Here is a 20,852-nt window from a genome sequence, read left to right as displayed (position 1 = left end):
AGGAAACCCTCCCTTCCATGTCTGGAGACATTTCTAAAAAGGCTACAAAGGTCCTAATCACACGAAACACAACACACACATACCCCACCACCCCCAGATAGTGTTCTGAATTCCTAGGTCCCAAAAGGCAAAGACAGAGGTAGGAAAGGAAGATGAAGTAGGGGGAGGACACCTGTGTGCAGGATGCCAGGTGAGTGGTGGACACAGCCCGGGGCTGTAGGCCGATGACTGGGGAAGGCCTGGGGAGGTCTCCTGACCTCCTGCGGCGCCGTCCCCGCAAGGGGATCAGGTCCAGGTTCCCCGTGCACTGCATGTTCATGACCTGCAATCAGACCGGGTGGAAAGCCGGTCACAGCTCCTTTAACTCCCAGGCTCCCAAAAGCCCCAATGCCCATTGGGCAGAGCTAGTTCTAAGTCTGGAGAGGATGATCACCTAGGGCACAGCTGCTATGAAGGCACAGACTCTGTATTCTAAAACTGTCCAAAAATTTGAAGTGACGAGAGGAGAAGCGATGGGTGGGGGAAGGTTATAGTTGATAAGGATAAGAACAGCAATGCCTATACCTATAGAATAAGAAAAGGAAATATTAATATTAAAAGGCTGTGTGACCAAGGAGTAGAGAGAAGATTTTCTTGCAAAGCTGAGGAACATGTCTTGGGCAACCACCATCCTGGATGAGCCATAGTAGAAGCAACACAAGGAACTAAGACGAAGAAATGTGATTACAACAGGAAGCTTTCTGTAGGCTTGAAAGAACAAATGCCAACTCACCAAGTCTGAGAGATGATACACAGAGAGCTCTGCTTTGCCTGTCTCTTGACTCATTAAACCAGAAGAAGAAAAAGGGTTAAGCACAACAGTGCCAGAGAGACTGGCAGACCATGTGAATTGGGAAGACGTTGAGATGTGGAGAAGCAGTTTACTGATGGAAGATTACACGTCATTCTTGTCCACTTGATTGATCCACGTTAGTCTGTAGGGGACTAGTGTACTGCGGATACAAAGTTAACTTACACCTCAAAGAGAAAACAATGCCTACCCCTCCTAAAGAAGCTCCAAGTATTCATAACATCAAACCTACAGTAAAATAATGAGGAAGAAAAGAATAAACAGACTGTAGTTTGTCTTCTTAGCTTTCTCCAAAATCTGAACTGTAAACCTCTGGCTGAACCTATATAAGCTGGTTACAGATTCTTCTGAGATATTCCTAAAATGAAAGACCAATTCCTTTAAGACAGAGAGCTGGTACAGAGCCAGGTGAATAGATTTATCTGTCAAAGCAGGACCCCAATCAGACAAAGTTCCTGAGACAGGGATAAATCATGGTGTCAAAAAGAGTGTCACTGAGTCAAAGAGGGTAAAAAATCTTTCCAAGAAAAAAGACCTGAACAAAAGTATCAGCAGAGTTAGCTGGACACAATGTGACATTACAATAGTTCCTCCTTCTAGGCTAGAGAACTAGAACTAAGCCTTAGAGACAGACACCAAAAACAGTGGACATAGGTCCAGGCCAATAACCATCCTCATCAGAACAGAGGGAAGACAAAGAGCCCTTCAGACTTGCTTCCCTTTCTGGGATAAAAGGATGATATTAAAGTGTCATGTAATTGCTCCTATCTGAGCTATAATTTTACCCAAGGCAACAAAGAGATGGAGAGAGCCTGGTCTTTAATAGCTATTGATTTATTATTATAGTTACTGTTTACTGAGCATCTATATGGTAGATATTGCTTGTGTTTCATAGATGAAAAACTGAAGCTTGGAGAAGTTACCTGTCCAAGGTCACACAGCTTGTAAGTATCAGACTGGGAGTTCAGCCCAGAGTTCATGCTGTTTCTACTATATTTCCTTTTAAAGAACAGCATTTTCACATTCATCCAAAGGCCTCCTCCTCAATCTCATCTTTTAAAATCCTAATCTCAAGTACCAGTCACTAGCATCTCTTTAATCTCAGAAGTAGCAGCCAGCTTAAGGAGCTTTACTGGGAGACCAGCTGTGAAAGAGAAATGAAGTAAAACATATCTACCAGGGACAGGAGGACTCTGCTTAAGGTCCCAAGAATCCCCCAAGGGCATTCAGAGGATTCATGGATATTGCCCTATGAGCAATTCCACAACTTCTTTCTCTCAAGCCCCTCCCATTACCTCCATGGAGCCAGCTTTTCGGTTACGAATGAGGGGTGATCTCCTTGGGAGCCCAGGGCCTTCAGGGGGCTGGGGTGAAGTCTGCAATGCCCGGTCTGGTTCATCCGACGCCTTCCCTGGGCACAGGTTCTCCATGCTGCCTTGGTCTGTTTTCATCTCTTCATTCTACCCAAAAACAAGTACAGATCGGAAAGGTGTTTATGGCCTCTAGCCTCCTAATCCCAGACTCCCCAATCCTTTTACTTCCTTACACTCTTTCCAAGTTTCCCATCACTTGGTTCCTAAGTCCTCTAATTTGAAATCCCAGCACTTGGACCCACCTCAGAAGAAGCTGGACGGAATCCACAGCCAGTTGGGGCACTGCCTTCTTCCTCAACACCTTTCACTCCAGGGCTGAAGTGTAGCTCCACATGGAACCGCTCCTCTGATAAGGGATCCTATGGGGCATCAACAGATGAAGGGGCAGTGGGAAAAGTTGGATATGGTGGTGGAAGACCAAGCGGGGACAAAAAAAGGAACTCAGAGGATACATCCTCCCAGGGATGAGGTTTCAATATATTACTCCATTCTGGGGCTGATCTATTGTATCTTCCCCTTAACTATAGTCTAGTGTTAAAGGATCCTCATTCCCTCACCTCCACTATTTGAGATCCACCACCCCACATGACTTTCTAACCTCCAGTTCCACAACTCTTTCCATCCATCTCCCACAGTCATTCAGCTTTGCTATAGTACATACAATAGCACACTTAATACATACATACAACATACACATTCATACAATACCACACTTATCTTTGTGGAGCCAGATTAAAAAAGGTGTTAATGTTCGAGAGAAAAAGACTCATTATAACATCAACCCAAATTCTATACCCCCCCTAATGCAGAGTTATGCTCTATGTTATCTCTCTGGCTCAACACTCAACATCCCCAAACACTTTATGTGTTCCAGTAGGAACCTCCAGGTTCCTCTCTGTGACATGCTGTGCTTCCGTATCACACCTTGCTGAATTCTACAAATTATAAGGATGTGAAAGTTTCTTTCTAAAATGGGAAGGAGGAGAAAGAGGGGGCACCCTCCTCACCCCACCCTGTTAGTTCCTCACCCGTGTGTTGTCCTCATAAAGCATAATGACAATCTGGGTCATATAGTTGAGCTCTGAGATGGCACTGAGATAAGCCAAAGCTCTCTGCCATTGTGCATCCTGGGTCTCCTACAGAACACAAGAAGAGGAAAACTAATGCCCAAGGACAAGGGAGTTAAGGAAGGGGCAGGGAGACAAAGAGAATACAGAAAGCTTGCAGTAAAAGAGAAACATGAGGAGAGTAAAAAAATGCTGGAAAAAGCGTTCATAGATTGGAGGAGAAAAGATCCTTACATCAAGAAGACCCCCATAACGGAAGACACTGAGTAGGGAGTGGACATGGCTTTCACTGGTGAAATAGAGACGTGTTCGAACATGGCGGCCTGGGGAGAGCACCCCTCGGGAGTACCTGAGATAAGAGCTAAGTCATTCACACCATCACATAATCCTCTTCCCACCCTTCCACAAACTCCTTCCTCCCATCTCAAATACTTCTCTCCTTTCCACCCCAGGATCTCTTCTATTCTTGGTTCTTTCCCCAAGCTGTCCCAACCTGTATTCCCCCAAGGGCTCCCTGACACACCCCTCCCTCCATCCAGCACCCCTCCCAGCCCTCCCTCACAGGGGATGCAGCTTGTTGACAGACTCATCCTCGTGGGTTCTCTGCAGGTCAAGTAGTATCTTCCGCAACAGTGGAAGACAGAAGCCCACAGCAATTTCCAGTTTCTCCTCCCGACTGATCCCGTATTCCTAGGGGCCACAGGCCAGGAATAAGTACCTCAGTGAATCTTGTTTCCCTCTTGCCTCATATTCCTAGGCCCAAAATGATGTTTTTCTTCACCTCAGGTCTAGGGTTTCTTTCATATCCACCACATTCCCCCTCTCCAGGTTTCTCCTCAGCTAGCCTCTTGGACTTACTCAGAGCCAGAGCAGAGCCTGAGAATTACAGCAACTCAGCTTATTCTTTCTTTAAGTTTCTTTCCCCTGGGCCCCGCACCATCCCTCCTTTCTGCTTTTCTCCCCTTCCTTTCCCAGTGCCCATACCCCTAGGCTAGGAGACACACCTGGGGAATGACCACATCAGCCAATGCCTTAGAGAGACGGAGCAACTCTGCTGTGCCTTGAAGTCCCAGACTCCCATTGTGCTGCACATCATACTTCACACAGTCATAGATGTCAGGGATCTTACTGATATCATAGCGTCCACTCTTCTGTCGAAAGTCACGCTCCAGTTTGCTCCAACGCTGTAGCATGAGCTCTAGCGTCTCGCTGTGGTAGAGTTGCAGGTCTGGAAGGAAGATGGACCGTCAGAATGAACTGAACATTTTATCTCTTAACAAAAGACCCTGGGAGCCTGGGTGGCTCAATCAGTTGAGCATCTGCCTTTGGCTCAGATCATGATCCCAGGGTTCTGGGACTGAGCCCCACTTCGGGCTCCCCACTCAGTGGGGAGTCTGCTTCTCCCTCTCCCTGCTTGTGCCCTCTATATCTCTCTGTGTCCCAAATAAATAAAATCTTTAAAAAAAAAAAAAAGACCCTAAAAAATCTGCAGTAGAATCAGAGGGATGAGACTGCCTTGTCTCAGACATTTAGGAGAGGACACAGGAATGCCTGAGGAACCCATCCATACCTGAAACCTTGAAGGGAAGATAGTACTATTAATACCCACCTACAGACTTGGGGTCCTGCATCCGTTCCCGGATCTGGTGAGTGAGGTTTTCAATCAGGGCAAATACCTGATCACAGACCTTCACAGGATTCTGGATGACAGCCATGGAGTTGAGGAGGGAAGTGCTTCCAGTAGGAGCCAGCTATGGGGAACAGGGAGATGAAAAGCAAGATACGCTCTGTATAAACTGGTATAAATTGACCAGAATCCTGTGAGGTTATTACAGGAACTACCCACAAGATCCATTTTGTAGGTTCACTCTAATGAAGATTCCTAGGCTACAGGGCATACTATCAGTTCTAGGATGAGGGGACTGCTCTAACATATAGTCATCTAAGAAGGGTTGAGGGCAAAAGTCTTAGAATCCAGAGGAAATCAAATAGACCTGGGCGCTCTTTTTTTTTTTTTTTTTTTTTTTTTAAGAGAGGGAGAGAGAGGGTTGGGGAGGGACAGAGAGAGAGAATCTTAAGCAGGCTCCATGGCTCTATGTCCAGCACATGTGCCTCCCACCCAAGTGTATTTCAGAACCCCCAGTAAAAGTCAGGGTACCTGGTGGCTCAGTTGGTTGAGCATCTGACTCCTGGTTTTGGCTTGATTCACAGTCAAGTTGTAGTGGTGAGATTAAGCCCCACATTGGGCTCTGCACTGGGCATGGAACCTGCATGGGATTCTCTCTCCCTTTCCCTCCCTCCACTCATGCACTCCTGCTCTCTCCCCCTACCTTTCTTTCTCTCAAATAAATGATATCTTTAAAAATATATATATAAATAATTTTTTAAGATTTTATTTATTTATTTGACAGACAGAGATCACAAGTAGGCAGAGAGGCAGGCAGAGAGAGAGAGGAAGAAGCAGGCTCCCCGCCAAGCAGAGAGCCCAATGTGGGGCTTGATTCCAGGACCCTGAGATCATGACCCGAGCTGAAGGCAGAGGCTTTAACCCACTGAGCCACCCAGGAGCCCCATATATATAAATAATTTTAAAAATACACATGGAAAATACTTGGGAGGGGCACCTGGGTGGCTCAGTCAGTTAAGTGTCCAACTCTGGAATTCAACTCAGGTCATGATCTCAGGGTTGTGAGACTGAGCCCCATGTGAGGCCCTGCACGGAACACGGAGTCTGCTTGAGATTCTTCCTCTGCTCTCCCTCGGCCCCTCCCCTGAACCCTGCTTATGTGAGCTCTCTTTCTCTCAAGAAGAAAGAAAGAAAGAGAAAGAAAGAGAAAGAAAGAAAGAAAGAAAGAAAGAAAGAAAGAAAGAAAGAAAGAAAGAAAGAAAGAAATGAATGAATGAATTATGAATGGTAGGAAAGGGGCGCCTGGGTGGCTCAGTGGGTTGAGCCTCTGCCTTTGGCTCGGGTCATGGTCTCGGGGTCATGGTCTCGGGGTCCTGGGATCGAGTCCCGCATCGGGCTCTCTGCTCAGCGGGGAGCCTGCTTCCTCCTCTCTGCCTGCCTCTCTGCCTGCTTGTGATCTCTGTCTGTCAAATAAATAAATACAATCTTTAAAAAAAAAGAATGGAAGGAAAGAAGGAAGGAAGAAAGGGAAGTGCTGGGGAATAAAGATTAAACCAAAACCCTTCAAAATCCCCACAGAATGTTTCATGATTGGGTAACAGAGATAACAAAATCTTATTCCTCTTAACAAAGTGCTAGCTTGACCTAGAGCAAAGGCCCTGCCTCAGAGTGAGGTTCTAGCTCAAGCTTTCAGGACAGTAATAGTCAATGAAGAATGGGGAAGGGAAAAGAGGCTTGTGGGTAGAATGTATACATTCAACCCAGGTTCTTTTTGCTAGCAAAAAGAAGCAAGGGAGATTTAGCTTTTTGAGTTTGACATTGAGCAATGGATTGGAACATAAGAGAGCAAGGTCCGCCCTTATCAAGACTTGCTCAGAGAAAAACACAAAAGATGACATTCTCCAGGCAATGTGCATAGCTATTAGCTCACTGAAGAACCTGTCAGAAATGGTTACGTGATACTCTGAATATACTTAATGCCACTGAAATGTATGCTTAAAAATGATCCTAGTGGGGAGCAGCCCACTGGCTCAAAGAGCATGCAACTCTTGATCTTGAGGTTGTGATTTCAAGCCCCATGTTAAGTGTAAAGAGTACTTTAAAAAAAAATTTTAAAAGAATCGTTTAAGAAAATGATTCAAGGGGCGCCTGGGTGGCTCAGTGGATTAAAGCCTCTGCCTTCAGCTCAGGTCATGATCCCAGGGTCCTGGGATCGAGCCCCACATCGGGCTCTCTGCTCGGCAGGAAGCCTGCTTCCTCCTCTCTCTCTGCCTGCCTCTCTGCCTACTTGTGATCTCTCTCTGTCAAATAAATAAATAAAATCTTTAAAAAAAAAAAAAGAAAATGATTCAAGTGGTACTACAGTTAAAAAAAGGTATTTTCTTGGGGCACCTGGGTGGCTCAGTGGGTTAAAACCTCTGCCTTCGGCTCAGGTCATGATCCCAGGGTCCTGGGATCAAGCCCCGCATCGGGCTCTCTGCTCAGCGGGGAGTCTGTTTCCTCCTCTCTCTCTGCCTGCCTCTCTGCCTATTTGTGGTCTGTCAAATAAATATATAAAATCTTAAAAAAAAAGGTATTTTCTTTAAAAAAAGAACTCATCAGAAATGAGATACCAGTAGTAGGATGGCATAAAATTACTGTCTGGCACGTGATCTCTAGTCAATCATGGCTGGATACATAGAAAAAAGATGACACTGGGTAATGGCACCCACTGTGATTAATACTGTGAGGCAATGCACTATAGTGGCTAACAGCCTGGGCTCTCAGATTAGACTCCTTGGGTTCATACTAGCTGGGTGACCTTGGAAAGGTTCCTTCAATTCTTCTGAGCCTAAGTTTTCTCATCTCTAAAATGGGAGAAAAGTAGTACAAGTCCACAGTTCTTATGGTGGATTAAATATAGTCATTAATTCTTTGTCACCTTCCCTTGCCTAGAATCTGCACAAGCCCTGTGACTGCTTGCAACCAATAAACAACAACAACAGAACCACAAAGTTACATTATATTAATTAATTCTGGGCCTACACTTTTTTAAAAGAGTTTGGAAGGGGCCCCTGGCTGGCTCAGTTGGTGGAGCATGCAGCTCTTTGATTTTGAGGCTGTGAGTTCAAGCCCATTTGGTGTAGAGATTACTTAAAAATAAAGTATTTTTTGAAATTTATTTGAGAGAGAGAGAGCATGAGCAGGAGGGGCATGTAGAGAGGGAGAGAAAATCTCAAGCAGACTCCCTAGTGAGGGTGGCCTGATGTGGGGCTCGAGCTCACAAACATGAGATCACAACCTTAAAAACAGGGGCACCAGGATGCCTGGGTGGCTCAGTGGGTTAAGCCTCTGCCTTCAGCTCAGGTCAGGATCTCAGGGTCCTGGGATCAAGCCCCGCATTGGGTTCTCTGCTCACCAGGGAGCCTGCTTCCTTCCCCCTCTGCCTGCCTCTCTGTCTACTTGTGATCTCTGTCTGTCAAATAAATAAATAAAATCTTAAAAAAAAAATACAGGCACCTGGGTGGCACAGTCAGTTAAGCATCTGACTCTTGGTTCTGGCTGGGTCATGATCTCAGGGTTGAGCCCCACATTCAGCACCGAGTCTGCTTAAAAAACTCTTTCTCCCTCTCCCTCTGCCCCTCCCTCCAAATGTGTGCATGTGTGCTCAAATAAATAAATACAATTTTAAAAATAATATTAAAAAAATAAAATCCTTTAAAAAAAAACCAGCTTGGAAGCTTCTGCTTCTGCGGTGTCCTAAACTACCATTTAAGAAGTCTGGCTATGGGATGACTGGGTGGTTCAGTCGGTTAAGCATCTGCCTTTGGCTCAGGGCATGATTCCAAGGTCCTAGGATTGAGTCCCACATCAGGCTCCTTGTGCAGCGAGGAGCCTACTTCGTCCTCTGCCTGTTGCTTCCCCTGCTTGTGCTCTCTCTCTGACAAATTAGTAAAATCTTTTTTTTTTTAAAGATTTTTTCTTTTTTTCTTTGACAGAGAGAGACAGTGAAAGAGGGGACACAAGCAGGGGGAGTGGGAGAGGGAGAAGAGGCTTCCTGCTGAGCAGGGAGCCCAATGCAGGGGCTTGATCCCCTATAGGGACTACAGGGACTATAGGGAGAGCAAGGAGGAGGAGAAGACTATAGGGAGAGCAAGAAGGACAAAGTCCAGCCATCTTAGCAACCCAGTTGAGCCTTCAGATGGTTTCAGCCCCAAAACCTGGCCAATAGCAGGGCAATTTTAGGGGACACCCCAGTCAAGACCAGCTGAGCCTAGGATTATGAGTAAGATAATAGAATGGATATTATTTTAAGTCACTGAGTTTGGGATAGTTTTTTATGCATCAATAAACAAATGAAACATTATTTCATTCAGAAACCTTGTGACCTGCTGAGTTTTGGAACTGAGAATTTTCAAACTTTAGGAAATTAATACAGTACATATGCCACATATTATATAATACCTCCAATAGGGCTTAGGGCATAACTAAACATATTTATATTTCTGCAGCACAATATATGACTATTTACACTAAACAAAATAAACAGGAATTAGAAATAGTCTTATCATGTCAGGTTTTGCTACCAAATAAATCTTGGTGCCCAATCTTTTTTTTGTTTCTGAAATTGTAGATAAGAGATTATAGACTATACTTACCTCAAAGGGTAAGGATTAAAGGAGATAATGTACAGAAAGCAGTGCCTATCATTATTGATCACTACTACTTAGAATTCTAGGAATTTGGGATGGGGGTAGGTTGGGCACAAAAATAAGGAGAGCCTGACCTGATCGTAGTCCTCAGGACCAAAAGGTGCATCCTGCTGCAAAATATGGTGCAGTCGAGCCTTCACCCGATGCTGGCAGCTGCTCAAGGAATCACCATCGCTGTCTAGGAGCCCATTCATGTTGGCACTCTTCACCATTTGTACCAAAATGGGTGTTAGCTCTCCTTCTAGAGCCAGAAGGCCCTGGAAAGGAAGCATGCCATCTATTAGTTTTCCTTCCAGTCTACTTCATCTAGGCCTAGAAGGCCTAGATCCCAGAGATCAAATGGGAGCTGGCTTGGAGAGGAGGAGTACAGGTCAAGGGGCCTATCCCCACTAATTATTCTCAGCTTATTCTCAGTAGTATAGAATGTGTTAGACACAAGCAGAAACTTCTCTGAGACAGCACATAAACATCCTAACATCTTCTAACTAGATCTCCAAACTCTTGTTTTCTCTACCTAATGGAAGCTGGGACTGTGGGAGAACTGTTAAGCATTCACCTTGGCAAAGGCAGCAGCAGTCATCTGGACACGGCCCTCATCAGAGGCATAGATCTTGAGATCATGGCGGAAAGTGCTATGGAGACGAAGTAGCCCACAACCGGGGAAGCCAGCATAGTCACCTGAGGGTAAAGGGGAGGAAGAGGAATGGACTGCTGTAAATACCCACATGGAAGAAAGAATGCTCTTTCCCCCATTAACTTCCCCATTGCCTCTAAATGTTCATTCCATCAACTTATTCTCTAACCATCTTACCCAGGCCCTGCTATTTACCTCCAAAATACTCACCCTGTCCTCCAGGGTACATGCAGCGAAAAGCTCGCCCCAGCTCCTCAGCCTGAACACGGCCATCAGGAGTCAGTTCTCCCCCCCACTTCAGTACCAGCAGTAGAGATGGGGCCAGGGCCTCCTGCTGTGGGTCTGCAGGAATAAGGGGCAAAGAATAGGTCTCATCTAAAGAAAATAGTGGAGATGTCTAAATGTCAGGACTTCTGAGGAGCCCAGAAAGGTGATTTGAGGTAGAAGTCATCTAAAGGTTTAAGAATAAGAGGAGACTTGAATGGTAATGGGAAGGGGGTATTATATCTTACCTTGCCCCTCATTAGTAGCTTTTACTCCATGAGGATAGTAGGTCAACTGCACCTTCCGGTTGATCCCAGAGAAATGACCATACCTGTAGGATAAACTCACAGTTTACTTTGTACCCCAGCACCCAGTTCTCACTGTTATTGGCTCCCCTTTCCTATTCCCTTTCTCACATCTCCAGGACAGACTTCAGCTGCTCTAGTTTCCCAGTCTTCTCCTCGATCTCACCACCTGGTTCTTTCTCCAGTTCAGCCAGTAACAGCCTTGTGATATCCAGCACCTCCTAGAGGAAATAACAGGACATCCATGCCGGAGCCCAAGTCCTGGCAAGTTACCCTTTCATCCTGGCCTCTCATTGAGGCACCCAATCCTATTTTCTCTATCTTTTCTGTAGCACTGCTCCTCCCAGCTAGTCACCACATTACCTGTAGCTGCTCAGGCCGCTTCAGCTTTAATTTACCCGTCTTGTAGCCACCATGTTTTTCAAATAGACTGAAAAATCTGAAGAAATAAGGAAAAGCTTCAGTATGGGGTGAGACAGTTAAAACCTTGGGGAGCTGCCCCATCCCCATCTCCTTTATAAGAATGCATCTGTCTAAATTAGGACATTCTTCCTACCTTGGATGTGTCACCTCCATCTTCATTTTCTGTTTGGGGGTACGATCCCCATGACGGATAATTGCAATGACACAACGAAGTTCCATCCTAAGATAGGGAATGTTGTTAGAGCCTCTCCTCCAACCCACTCCACGCCAACTCTCATCATTTCATCTTATTTGACATGTCAAAGAACAGAGGAAACACTATCTTGAGATTAGGCATATAGGCAAGGTCAAGGAAAATGCCTGGAAGACACCCAGGCTCCACTAGTCAGATGGTACAGTGTCAGAAAGTAACCACTGGTTTGACTCAGGTGCCTTAAGTAGGTTACTCCAGATTTTATACTTTTGCTCACATAGTGCCAGATGTGGTAGGGACAATGGGAATGTCCTCAGCCTCTGTGGGGATGGACCATGGGATCTGGAACTGTGGAGCAAGCTCCCGCATGATGGTGTTCCTAGAAGGAGAAACATGAAGAACTGCATGAATGAACTAGCAGCACACATGTGAATAAAGCTCACAAAAACTAGCAAGTTATAGAAGAATACATTATATAAAGTCTAAAAACACGCCCCCCAAACTCCCTGTAGATGTAGTAAAGTATTAACAAATGCATGGGAATGACAGGGGCGGTTTGTTTGGTTAAGTTTCCGACACTTGGTTTCGGCTCAGGTCATGATCTCATGGGTCTTGAGACTGAGCCTCACATTAGGCTCTGTGCTTACTGGGGAGTCTGCTTGAGATTCTCTCCCTATGTCCCTTCCCCCGCTTTCTCTCTCACACACTCTCGCTTTCTCTAAAATAAATAAATCTTAAAAAAAAATGCATGGGAATGACAAACACCAAATTAAGGATTGTGGTTATATCTGGGTGGGAGGGAAAGGGATGTAACTAGCAAGGGGAAGGTATGGGCCTCAACTATATTCTTTTTTTTTTTAAGATCTATTTATTTAGGGGTGCCTGGGTGGCTCAGTTGTTAGGCGGCTGCCTTTGGCACAGGTCGTGATCCTGGTGTCCTGGGATCAAGCCCCACATCGGGCTCCCTGCTTGGCAGGAAGCCTGCTTCTCCCTTCTCCCACCGCCACTGCTTGTGTTCCCTCTCTCACTGTGTCTCTCTCTATCAAACAAAATAAAATAAAATCTTAAAAAAAAAAAGATCTATTTATTTATTTTAGAGACAAAGAATGTAACAGGGGGAGGGGCACAGGGAGAGGGAGAATCCTTAAGCAGACTCCCCACAGAGCATGGAGCCCAAAACAGGGCTCGATCCCCAGGACCCTGAGATCATGACCTGAGCAGAAATCAAGAGTCGGCCACTTAACCAACTGAGCCACCCAGGTACCCCAATTCTTAATATTCTATTTCTAAAGCTTGACAGTGAACACATGAATACTCACTATATTCATCATTCTTTCCACATTTTTAAATAACATGTGGTAAATTAAAAAAAAAAGTTTCAAAACAGTATTACAGTATGATCACATTTAGTACAATAAATATAGTTTGCTTATACATGGGAGAAGAAGACACATTGGTATGTATAAAATTGTTAACAGTTTTAACTGGGGAGTGCGACGTTAGGAAGGCAAGAAGGTAAGGAGCCCTTTTCCTGTCTTCCTTTCTCACTCATAAGTCCTTTTTACAATATTTAAAATAAAACAAAAGCTTTCTAACTCTCTTCTCTAAGCCCATTCTGCCCAATCCAGACCACTGTGCCCCTTACCCCAGAATCTTGGCACAGTCATCATAGTATTTCATTGAATTCTTGACAAAACTGAAGCCATTGACGTCACACACAAAGGAGTGACCATTGGCACGAAGAAGGTCAAAACCACAAACTGTTTGCTGCAGTGGAAAGAGGCAAGATGAAAACAAGAGAGCCACTCTTTCTTCCCAGACCCCTGCTCCTGTCTTGTGCCCTCATTCCACAGCACCCCCCACCATGGGCCTTCCTCCACCTTAAAAGCTACGCAGACTTTCCTGGCCACCAGCTTTTCCATGGCAGTCAGCATGACTGGATATCGAATCTCTTTCCCTTCACTGTCTCGCTCAACCTTCCCATCCAGAGCTGGAGATTTTCTGGCTTCAGCATGGGCATAATCAGGCCCCACTGTATATACCTGCAGGTACATAGCATCACTGAGTATGCCCACCGCTCATCCTGCATATGAGAAGATAATATGAGCACTAAGTCTGAAAACTAGTTTCAGAGTAAAAACAAAAATAAAAAACTCTGAGTACAAAGAACAAGGAGACCAACATTTTTCTCACTGAGTCCCACCAAAATATCTTTATGAAGGTTTCTCTTTGGGCCTCCAGATCTAGTCCTCGTTAAGAAATAACTTACCAACATTATACCATTTTCCACACTACCATTGCCCTTGTTCTGATAGTAACATGTAAAGGTCCACTTCTCTCACTATCTTCACCCGAATACAAAAGCAAATCACATTCATGCTTTATTTTCTATGACTCTCTCCATACACCTCTACTTGCTTCCCAAGCACCCCATCCCACCCAGACATTTGTGACTTCTTAAATCCCTATATCCACCATAACCTTGACATCTGTGCCATCTGTTGGCATAAACTCCTCATAGATGTATGATCCTGTCTTTCGGACACTGCTCTCAGGAGAGTAAACGCTGCTTCGGCTGCCAATCTTCAGGAAGAAAAGGAAGAAAAAAGTGTTGCCTCCACATTGTCCTCACATCCTCCAGCTTCCCTCCCCACAACCACATTCTTGTTCTTCTACCTATCTGACTTCCCCAAATGCTCAAATGTCTCCCATACCTTACGGAAGAGGCGCTGACTTCCTCCTCCAGCTGAACTGGGGTAGTAGATGTAAACATTATGGTCCTCTGCACTCACTGGCTTCTCCACAAAGGGCTTAGGGAAGACAGCTCCATTTACCTCTACCTGGTCTTCACCTTCTATCAGGTTGCATTCTGAAAGACAGGTATGTGGTCATCTCCAGGGTTGAGAATTGTAGAATACTTCCAACTCCCATTTCTCTGAGTTTTAATCTCCATAACCCCCCAATTTCTATGACCATATGTTAGTAATAGGTACGGCAATATTTATGTGGCATATAAATATAGTAGTACTTACATAAGAGGTCCAAGGCTCTGTTAAAGGACCCATAGCTCTAACTCTACACATAACCCAATAACCAAAGGCTCACTGAGATAAGTAGTATATGGAGATGTCTAGAGGATGGACAACCGGGGTAAGTCATAGAACGCAAGGCAGGGCAGGACTGGACAAAGCCACGTACTCACCCTCAGGCCGGGCAGGGTCCCGGTTGAGCACAGCATACCGAGGCAGATCAATGCCTTCCTCCTGCAGGATCCGGTAAACCTCCCTCCTGTTGCCCCCAAATAAATTAGCTGGGAGAGGTGGGCAATCGTGACCAAGGGAAGAGGCTAGGGATTTCATTTGCTGAGGAACTGGTAGATATCAGGGTAGAGAACTCAAGAGGGCATGATACAAAAATTAGGCATGTTTGTTTGACTCTGCCCCTCCCAGAGAGGGCTCTCTAAACGGATATGATCTCAGGGCCAACCATCCCACCAATCAACAGAAAGCTATACCTATCCTGGATGTAATACTGCATAGCCAGGTCATTGATAAGAAAGGGGTTTCGAAGCTTGGAGTAAGCAACAGCTTTGTCCAGAGGAAATCCTGGGATAGACAAAGGAAATAGATCAAAGAAAAAATGTGAAAAAGAGTGAGAAAAGATCAAGAGAAATAGATGTATTAAAGTTCCCACTAAGCTCCTCCACCCATCCAACCAACTACTTGTCCTTCTGCCCAACTTCCCAAGTCTAGAATATCCATCAGGAAAAAGTGAAAAAGATAGTATTTTTAGGGTCCTTCCAGAGACACAGTTCAGTCAGAGACCCTCAGAGACTTAGATTCTGAGCTTCACATGAGACCTTTAAACCACCTCCAGCAACTCTTCCATGATTATTGGGAAAGCAAACCTCTCTGCACTGTTCTCCAGTCTGTCAGGAAGAGCTGATGACCTCTGTACTATTTGACAGTAATTTCCCAGTCCACCATTCCCAACTCTATTCCCTCCCATTTTCCTTCACAGACTCCAACCTTTGGAGTGGAAAGAGATGAGGCAGTGGCAAGATGGCCAGTTTTCCACAGGTTCATTGAGGATCACATCCTCTCCCAGTATGATAACAGTTAGGTAGTCAAACCTGCAGAGTCGTTCTAGGATTTGGGTCATTGGCTTGGACTTGGATTTCTTGGTCATGGCGCAGATGCCAACAATGATCTGAGGTTCAGGAGGCTATAGAGAAGAAGTATTGTCAGGAACTTAAGAACTTTCCACTGAGACCATCCCTATTAAGGAACTCCATCTCATCTCCTCTGGGCACAGAGTTCCTTGCCAGGACTTTGGACCTATGGGGTAAATGTTGTCTCCTAACTCAGTCTAGAATGGAGTACATATAGGGATTCCTACTGCCTAAAGAACAGGAGTCTTTCCATGGTAGGAAATGTGTGCTCAGGCAAAAGAGCCAGAGAACCAATAACAATGATATAACAGGATGAGAGCATAATGGCAGGGGATTCAAAGAGAAGTAATCTAACCAATTTCTACTGCCTCTCCACTTAATCGGGATAAGGCCTGTTTATAACAGGAAACCTATGCATCTCAAGAGAGCAGAGAAGTGTCTCCAACCAATGGAATCTCAACTCTCTATGAAAAGGGTCCCAACACCAAGTTACATTATTTTCCTTAGTCTTACCACTTCATCCTCCTCATCCTCAAGGAGCTCGCTGTCACTCTCTTCTGTCCTCATGCCTATTCCACGGGTGCCCAGGCCCTCATCTCCAGCTCCCAGGAAGAAGTGGGCTGTGGCACTCTCGCCCTCATTGGCCGGCAGTGACCACATCCCCGCCGGAGCACCCACTCATCCCGCTCTGCAATGGAGGGATCCCATTAGCTCAGAATCCAAACACCATTAGAGTGGTGGGAATGGGGCATGCAGAGTGATAAAGAGGGAACCACAAGGAGACTAGGGGAAACGAAACAAAACTATGATAGGAAGGAGAAACAGGGGTGCCTAGGTGGCTCAGTGGGTTAAGCCTCTGCCTTTGGCTCAGGTCATGATCTCAGGGTCCTGGGATCGAGCCCTGCATTGGGCTCTCTGTTCAGCAAGGAGTCTGCTTCCCCCCTCTCTCTGCCTATTTGTGATCTCTCTCTGTCAAATAAATAAATAAAATCTTAAAAAAAAAAAAAAAGGAAGGAGCAACAGGAAAGGAGGCACATGAGTTATGACTTGACAGGCTATGACTTGACATGACTAAAAATGCCTACGAAAAAAGGAAGGTTTTCCTTTTCTCAACCATGAGACTGGTGAGAGAATAAGCAGGTTAACCCTTACAGTGCTGGCATGTCCCCGATTCCACCAGCAGGAAACAGCATTAACTCCAGCAGCAAATGGAAAAGGCAGTTCCTCATTGAAGGCTACTGTTGATTCCTACCAGAAGAAAAGATTAGAGTGACATTTCCCATTTTGGATTCATTCCAAAATGTTCCTATCCCTTTACCATCTCCCCACAGTAGTGTTGAACTCAGCAATTTAATTAAAGGGCAGAGGGAATGTGAGAGCTCAACTGCTTTTGACCTTAAGCCCCATCTTCATTCCTACCAAGGATTAACTCAAAAAAGACTTACTAAGGGAACCCTATGTCCTTAGCATTATATCAGAACATTAAAATCCTCTATAACCTCTGTCCCTCCCTCACATGTTCTACTTTAAAAGACAAATGCCCAAGTCCAGAAAAATCTGCCAAGGAAAGAGGTCTAGTGCTGACTGGGAGGTTGAGGATACAGGCATCCATACAATAGCCTCTACCCATTATTAGACCGAAACATCAGTTTTCTCTCTACCATGTCCTGGTACTACAGACCCAAGTCTGTTCTAGGCCAAGGTTCCTTACACCAGAAGCTCTAATGGGATAAAATTTTGTCTAGAGCCATTATCAGTAAGAATATCTTAAGACTTACACTTGAGTTAGAACAATCTGGTAGCTCCACTTCTCTATATACACACCTACCACAGTGGTTCTTAACTAATTGTGATTATGTTGGTCAGGGGACATTTGACTGGAAGCATTTTTGGTTGTCACAACTGGTGCTATTGACATCTAATGAGTAGAGGCCAAGGATGCTGCTTAACAGTTTAAAATGCATAGGATATTCCCCCACACCAAAGAATTATCCAGTCCAAAATGTTAGTAGTGTCGAGGCTGAGAATTTCTGCAGTAAAAAACTCTTCCACATAACAAGACATGGGCAAAGATGTTCATAACCTTACTCCTGGTAACAGGAAGAACTGAAAACTCAGAGGTCACAAGTAGAATGGATAAATACAGTGTAGTAATACAAATGATAACAGCAATTTTTAAAACAGCAGTTTTTAAAAATGAATCAAAGCTGTAATAATATGGACAATTTCCAAATGCAAACTGCAGAAATACACATGCAGTACAATTCAGTTTGCATAAGTAAAAAATATTACATAAATTTATGACTGTATACATAATTAGTAAAAGCCTAAAAATATGGACTGGAAAGAAAGACATTAAAGTCATGGTAATGGTTACCTCTGAGAGGGGAAAATGAAGTGAGAAGGATCTGAGTGGAACTTTACAAATTTATCTGTAATGTTTACTTCAATTTTTTGAAATACGTCAAAAAATCTAAGGCAAATACACAAAAGGTTAACATTTGTTAATACTAACTTGCAGGGATAAGTATATGCTGCTTTTTTCCAAAAATATAATTGAGTCACCCAGCAGCAATTTTTCACATTCTCTAAAAGTTCTCAGAAATACTAACCAATGACTCTAGTGAAAGCCACAAACACCGTAAGTAAGTGGATTTCATCTTATGGACTTTTTAAATAGTCTTCAACAATTACTTTGTATTTTTATTTTAAATCCTTCCATTGCAAGTGGGATTTGCAGCTTTGATTAGAAAGTTAAAGCTAACCTTCATGCAGACCTTGACCTTTCTAGTCTTTACCATCTGCTTAACTCCACTACTCAACTACAATGTGCTCCTTCGACTTAACATTTCCAGTACTCAGGAGGCTGGGTGGCTGTCAGTGAAGCGTTTGCTTTTAGCTCAGGTCATGATCCCAGAATTCTGGGATCAAGCCCTATGTCATGATCCCAGGGTCTGGGATTGAGTCCCATGTAGGGATACCTGCTCTGTGGGGAATCATCTTCTCCCTCTCCCTCACCCAGCTTATGCTCTCTCACTCACTGTCTCAAGTAAGCAAATAAAATCTTAAAAGAAACACCACCACTGCCACATTTCCAGTTGTCTATTGCAGGTCTTACACATACACTTCCCTCTCCTGATTAATACGCTATTTCCTTGAACTCCTTTTTAGTGACCTGACCCAACTTCCATGATCTATGGCATTCCCAAGGTCCCTGTATAGTTTAAGCAAGCTGAATTTTTTTGCACCCTTTATCCTTTATCTGAACCAGGGGTTTTCCCTCATGTCTAAGAGTCCTAATCCTTCACCCTTTTTTCCCATTAAGTCCTTCCTGGTTTTCTACTGAATGTATAGAGTCATTTTCCTGAAATTCTATTATAACTTTAAAATGGGGTTGGGCAGGGTGGAGTGTAATAGAATGGGAAAGAGTCTGTTCACAAGCATAGGGCTAAAGAGAAATGGAAAGGCCTAAATTCATAGTTAACAAAGCAAAGATAGAAGCCTGACAGAAATAGCTATGATATAAGCCAGGATTTATTTAGATGTACCTCTGAAAGGCTGGGATTTGATGTGGTATTCCAAGAGCTTTTCCCGTTTTCTGGGCCCTTTTCCCCATCCCCCTCTCCTTCAGTACTTTGTTGCGAAACAAAAGAAAACTTCCAGCTCTACAAAAGGGCTAAAGGGTAGTCTAACGCCCGCCTGCATCAATGCAAATAGACGGAAAAAAAGGGAGGGTCAGAGGTGGGGAGAAGGTAGGTAGGTGAGGAGAAAGGGTGAGGCAGATTAGGGTCAGAAGTGGGAAGAAGGTAGGTAGGGAGGGAGAAAGGGTGAGGCAGATGGGTAATCTCAGAAACACGGATGTTAAATCAGATCTAAGAGGGCAGAAGAGAGGGTAAACTGTCTAACTTCTTTATCCCTTAGAATTCGGGGTTGTTTGCAGGAGTCCTCTAATTTCCTTAATCGACATGCACTTAATACAGGACACCATTAGTGCTAAAGGGGGAAACATTAATACACAGTTCAGGCAGAATATTTCCAACAAGATAAAACTCCTCGGCCCACCCACACGATCTTCTTCCCACCTAAATTCCCTCTAGATGCAATGCTTACTCCTTCATACATACCCATATTCTAACACTGATGAACTGTGCCGATGCCCTGTTCTATCAACCCAACCATACTTCTCTCTTCCCCTCATTTGCTAAAAGTGACTCTCCATTGACCCCCCCTCCAACCACTCACAACACTGCTGCCCCTCCCCCACCACTGACCAACTAATCCAATTAATAATCCAACTAATCCTCTCATTCAGTCATTCTCCAGCGTTAAGCAGCTCTCGAAACCCGCAGAGTCATCACTACACTTGGTAACATATTTATATCGAACCCTCAATGATTCCCCACAAAGAATGCCTACGATCCGTTCCGTCCTCACACTAGCTCTCTCCAGGGTCCCCTCTTCTCTGCAACAACCCCTGCCTCTAGCGATCCTCTCCCGCGTCGACTCCATTCCACCCTTCCTCACGCAGACCTCCCCACTCTGACCCGCTCCTCTGCTGCCTCCGCTCCTCACGCAGAACTCTCTCTTCCTCCCGCAAATCCTCAAACCCCGCTCTTCTCTCGCTGACCCCCTCCGGTGTCTCTCCTCACAGAGCTCCCGGTCACGAATACCGCCCTCCGATGCGACTCCACCAGCCTTCGCCCGCCCCCGCCTTACTCTCCCTACGCTGACATTGAGGCCTCTCCGCCCGGCCTCTTTCCGAAGCTGCCCCCAGCGGGTACTAAACACTGCCCACAGCACCAACCTAGCCCACTCTACCCAGCCCACCCCCTCAGATACCGCCCCCAGCCCCCAGCCACTCCCCCACCGCCCCCAGCCCTAGCTCACCCGCCTCCCTGCGCTCGCGCAGCCGAACCTGCCGTCAGCGACACCTGACAGCAGCCCAATCAAAGCGCGGCTTCCCTGCGGTGTCACCAATCAGCGGAGGGCGCGCACCGGCAACAGAGTCAGGCTGCGTTGGCCCGCACTTCTGCGTGGAGGAGGGTGTCCCCTAGCGGCTGTGGGGAGGGAATGCAATCTGATGCTCCCCTTCCTCCGATTTCTAACTGCGTTGGCACGGCACAGCCCGGATGCTTGGTTTTTGACAGAAACTTTACAGGGAGACCAAGAGCAGGGAAGAAGCAAGATGCAGAGGAAGAGGCACATTTTGTGCCACTGCACGTCCTTGAAAACAAAACCAGGTTTTCTGTTGGTT

The 20,852-nt window shown here is 45.2% G+C and overlaps 1 protein-coding gene across 18 annotated transcripts in view; it reads right to left on the bottom strand.

Moving 5' to 3' along the window:
• Positions 1–20,593, bottom strand: part of PPIP5K1 (diphosphoinositol pentakisphosphate kinase 1) — a 46,528-nt gene extending 25,935 nt beyond the window's left edge. For 7 of the 18 annotated variants that reach the window (XM_032856658.1, XM_032856660.1, XM_032856657.1 and 4 more), the window contains exons 1-24: positions 16,112–16,258; positions 15,456–15,651; positions 14,942–15,032; positions 14,630–14,715; positions 14,142–14,296; positions 13,909–14,010; positions 13,308–13,469; positions 13,073–13,194; positions 11,705–11,806; positions 11,368–11,454; positions 11,175–11,250; positions 10,923–11,032; positions 10,755–10,837; positions 10,453–10,584; positions 10,165–10,286; positions 9,683–9,865; positions 4,900–5,041; positions 4,295–4,518; positions 3,853–3,980; positions 3,525–3,639; positions 3,252–3,359; positions 2,466–2,582; positions 2,146–2,310; positions 173–322 (exon numbers count right to left, since the gene is read on the bottom strand). In XM_032856658.1, the coding sequence (XP_032712549.1) occupies positions 173–322; positions 2,146–2,310; positions 2,466–2,582; positions 3,252–3,359; positions 3,525–3,639; positions 3,853–3,980; positions 4,295–4,518; positions 4,900–5,041; positions 9,683–9,865; positions 10,165–10,286; positions 10,453–10,584; positions 10,755–10,837; positions 10,923–11,032; positions 11,175–11,250; positions 11,368–11,454; positions 11,705–11,806; positions 13,073–13,194; positions 13,308–13,469; positions 13,909–14,010; positions 14,142–14,296; positions 14,630–14,715; positions 14,942–15,032; positions 15,456–15,651; positions 16,112–16,258 (3,105 nt within the window). Of the gene's footprint in view, positions 1–172; positions 323–2,145; positions 2,311–2,465; positions 2,583–3,251; positions 3,360–3,524; positions 3,640–3,852; positions 3,981–4,294; positions 4,519–4,899; positions 5,042–9,682; positions 9,866–10,164; positions 10,287–10,452; positions 10,585–10,754; positions 10,838–10,922; positions 11,033–11,174; positions 11,251–11,367; positions 11,455–11,704; positions 11,807–13,072; positions 13,195–13,307; positions 13,511–13,908; positions 14,011–14,141; positions 14,297–14,629; positions 14,716–14,941; positions 15,033–15,455; positions 15,652–16,111; positions 16,287–16,750; positions 16,847–20,485 lie in introns of those variants that run through there. The other 11 variants (XM_032856659.1, XM_032856670.1, XM_032856669.1 and 8 more) reach the window with 5 other exon arrangements.
• Positions 20,594–20,852: the final 259 nt, after the last annotated feature.

The sequence above is a fragment of the Lontra canadensis genome, unplaced genomic scaffold (assembly GCF_010015895.1).
Source record: "Lontra canadensis isolate GAN:19392208 unplaced genomic scaffold, GSC_riverotter_1.0 scaffold12, whole genome shotgun sequence".
Lineage (NCBI taxonomy): Eukaryota > Metazoa > Chordata > Mammalia > Carnivora > Mustelidae > Lontra > Lontra canadensis.
This window is presented reverse-complemented; position numbering and strand designations above follow the sequence as displayed.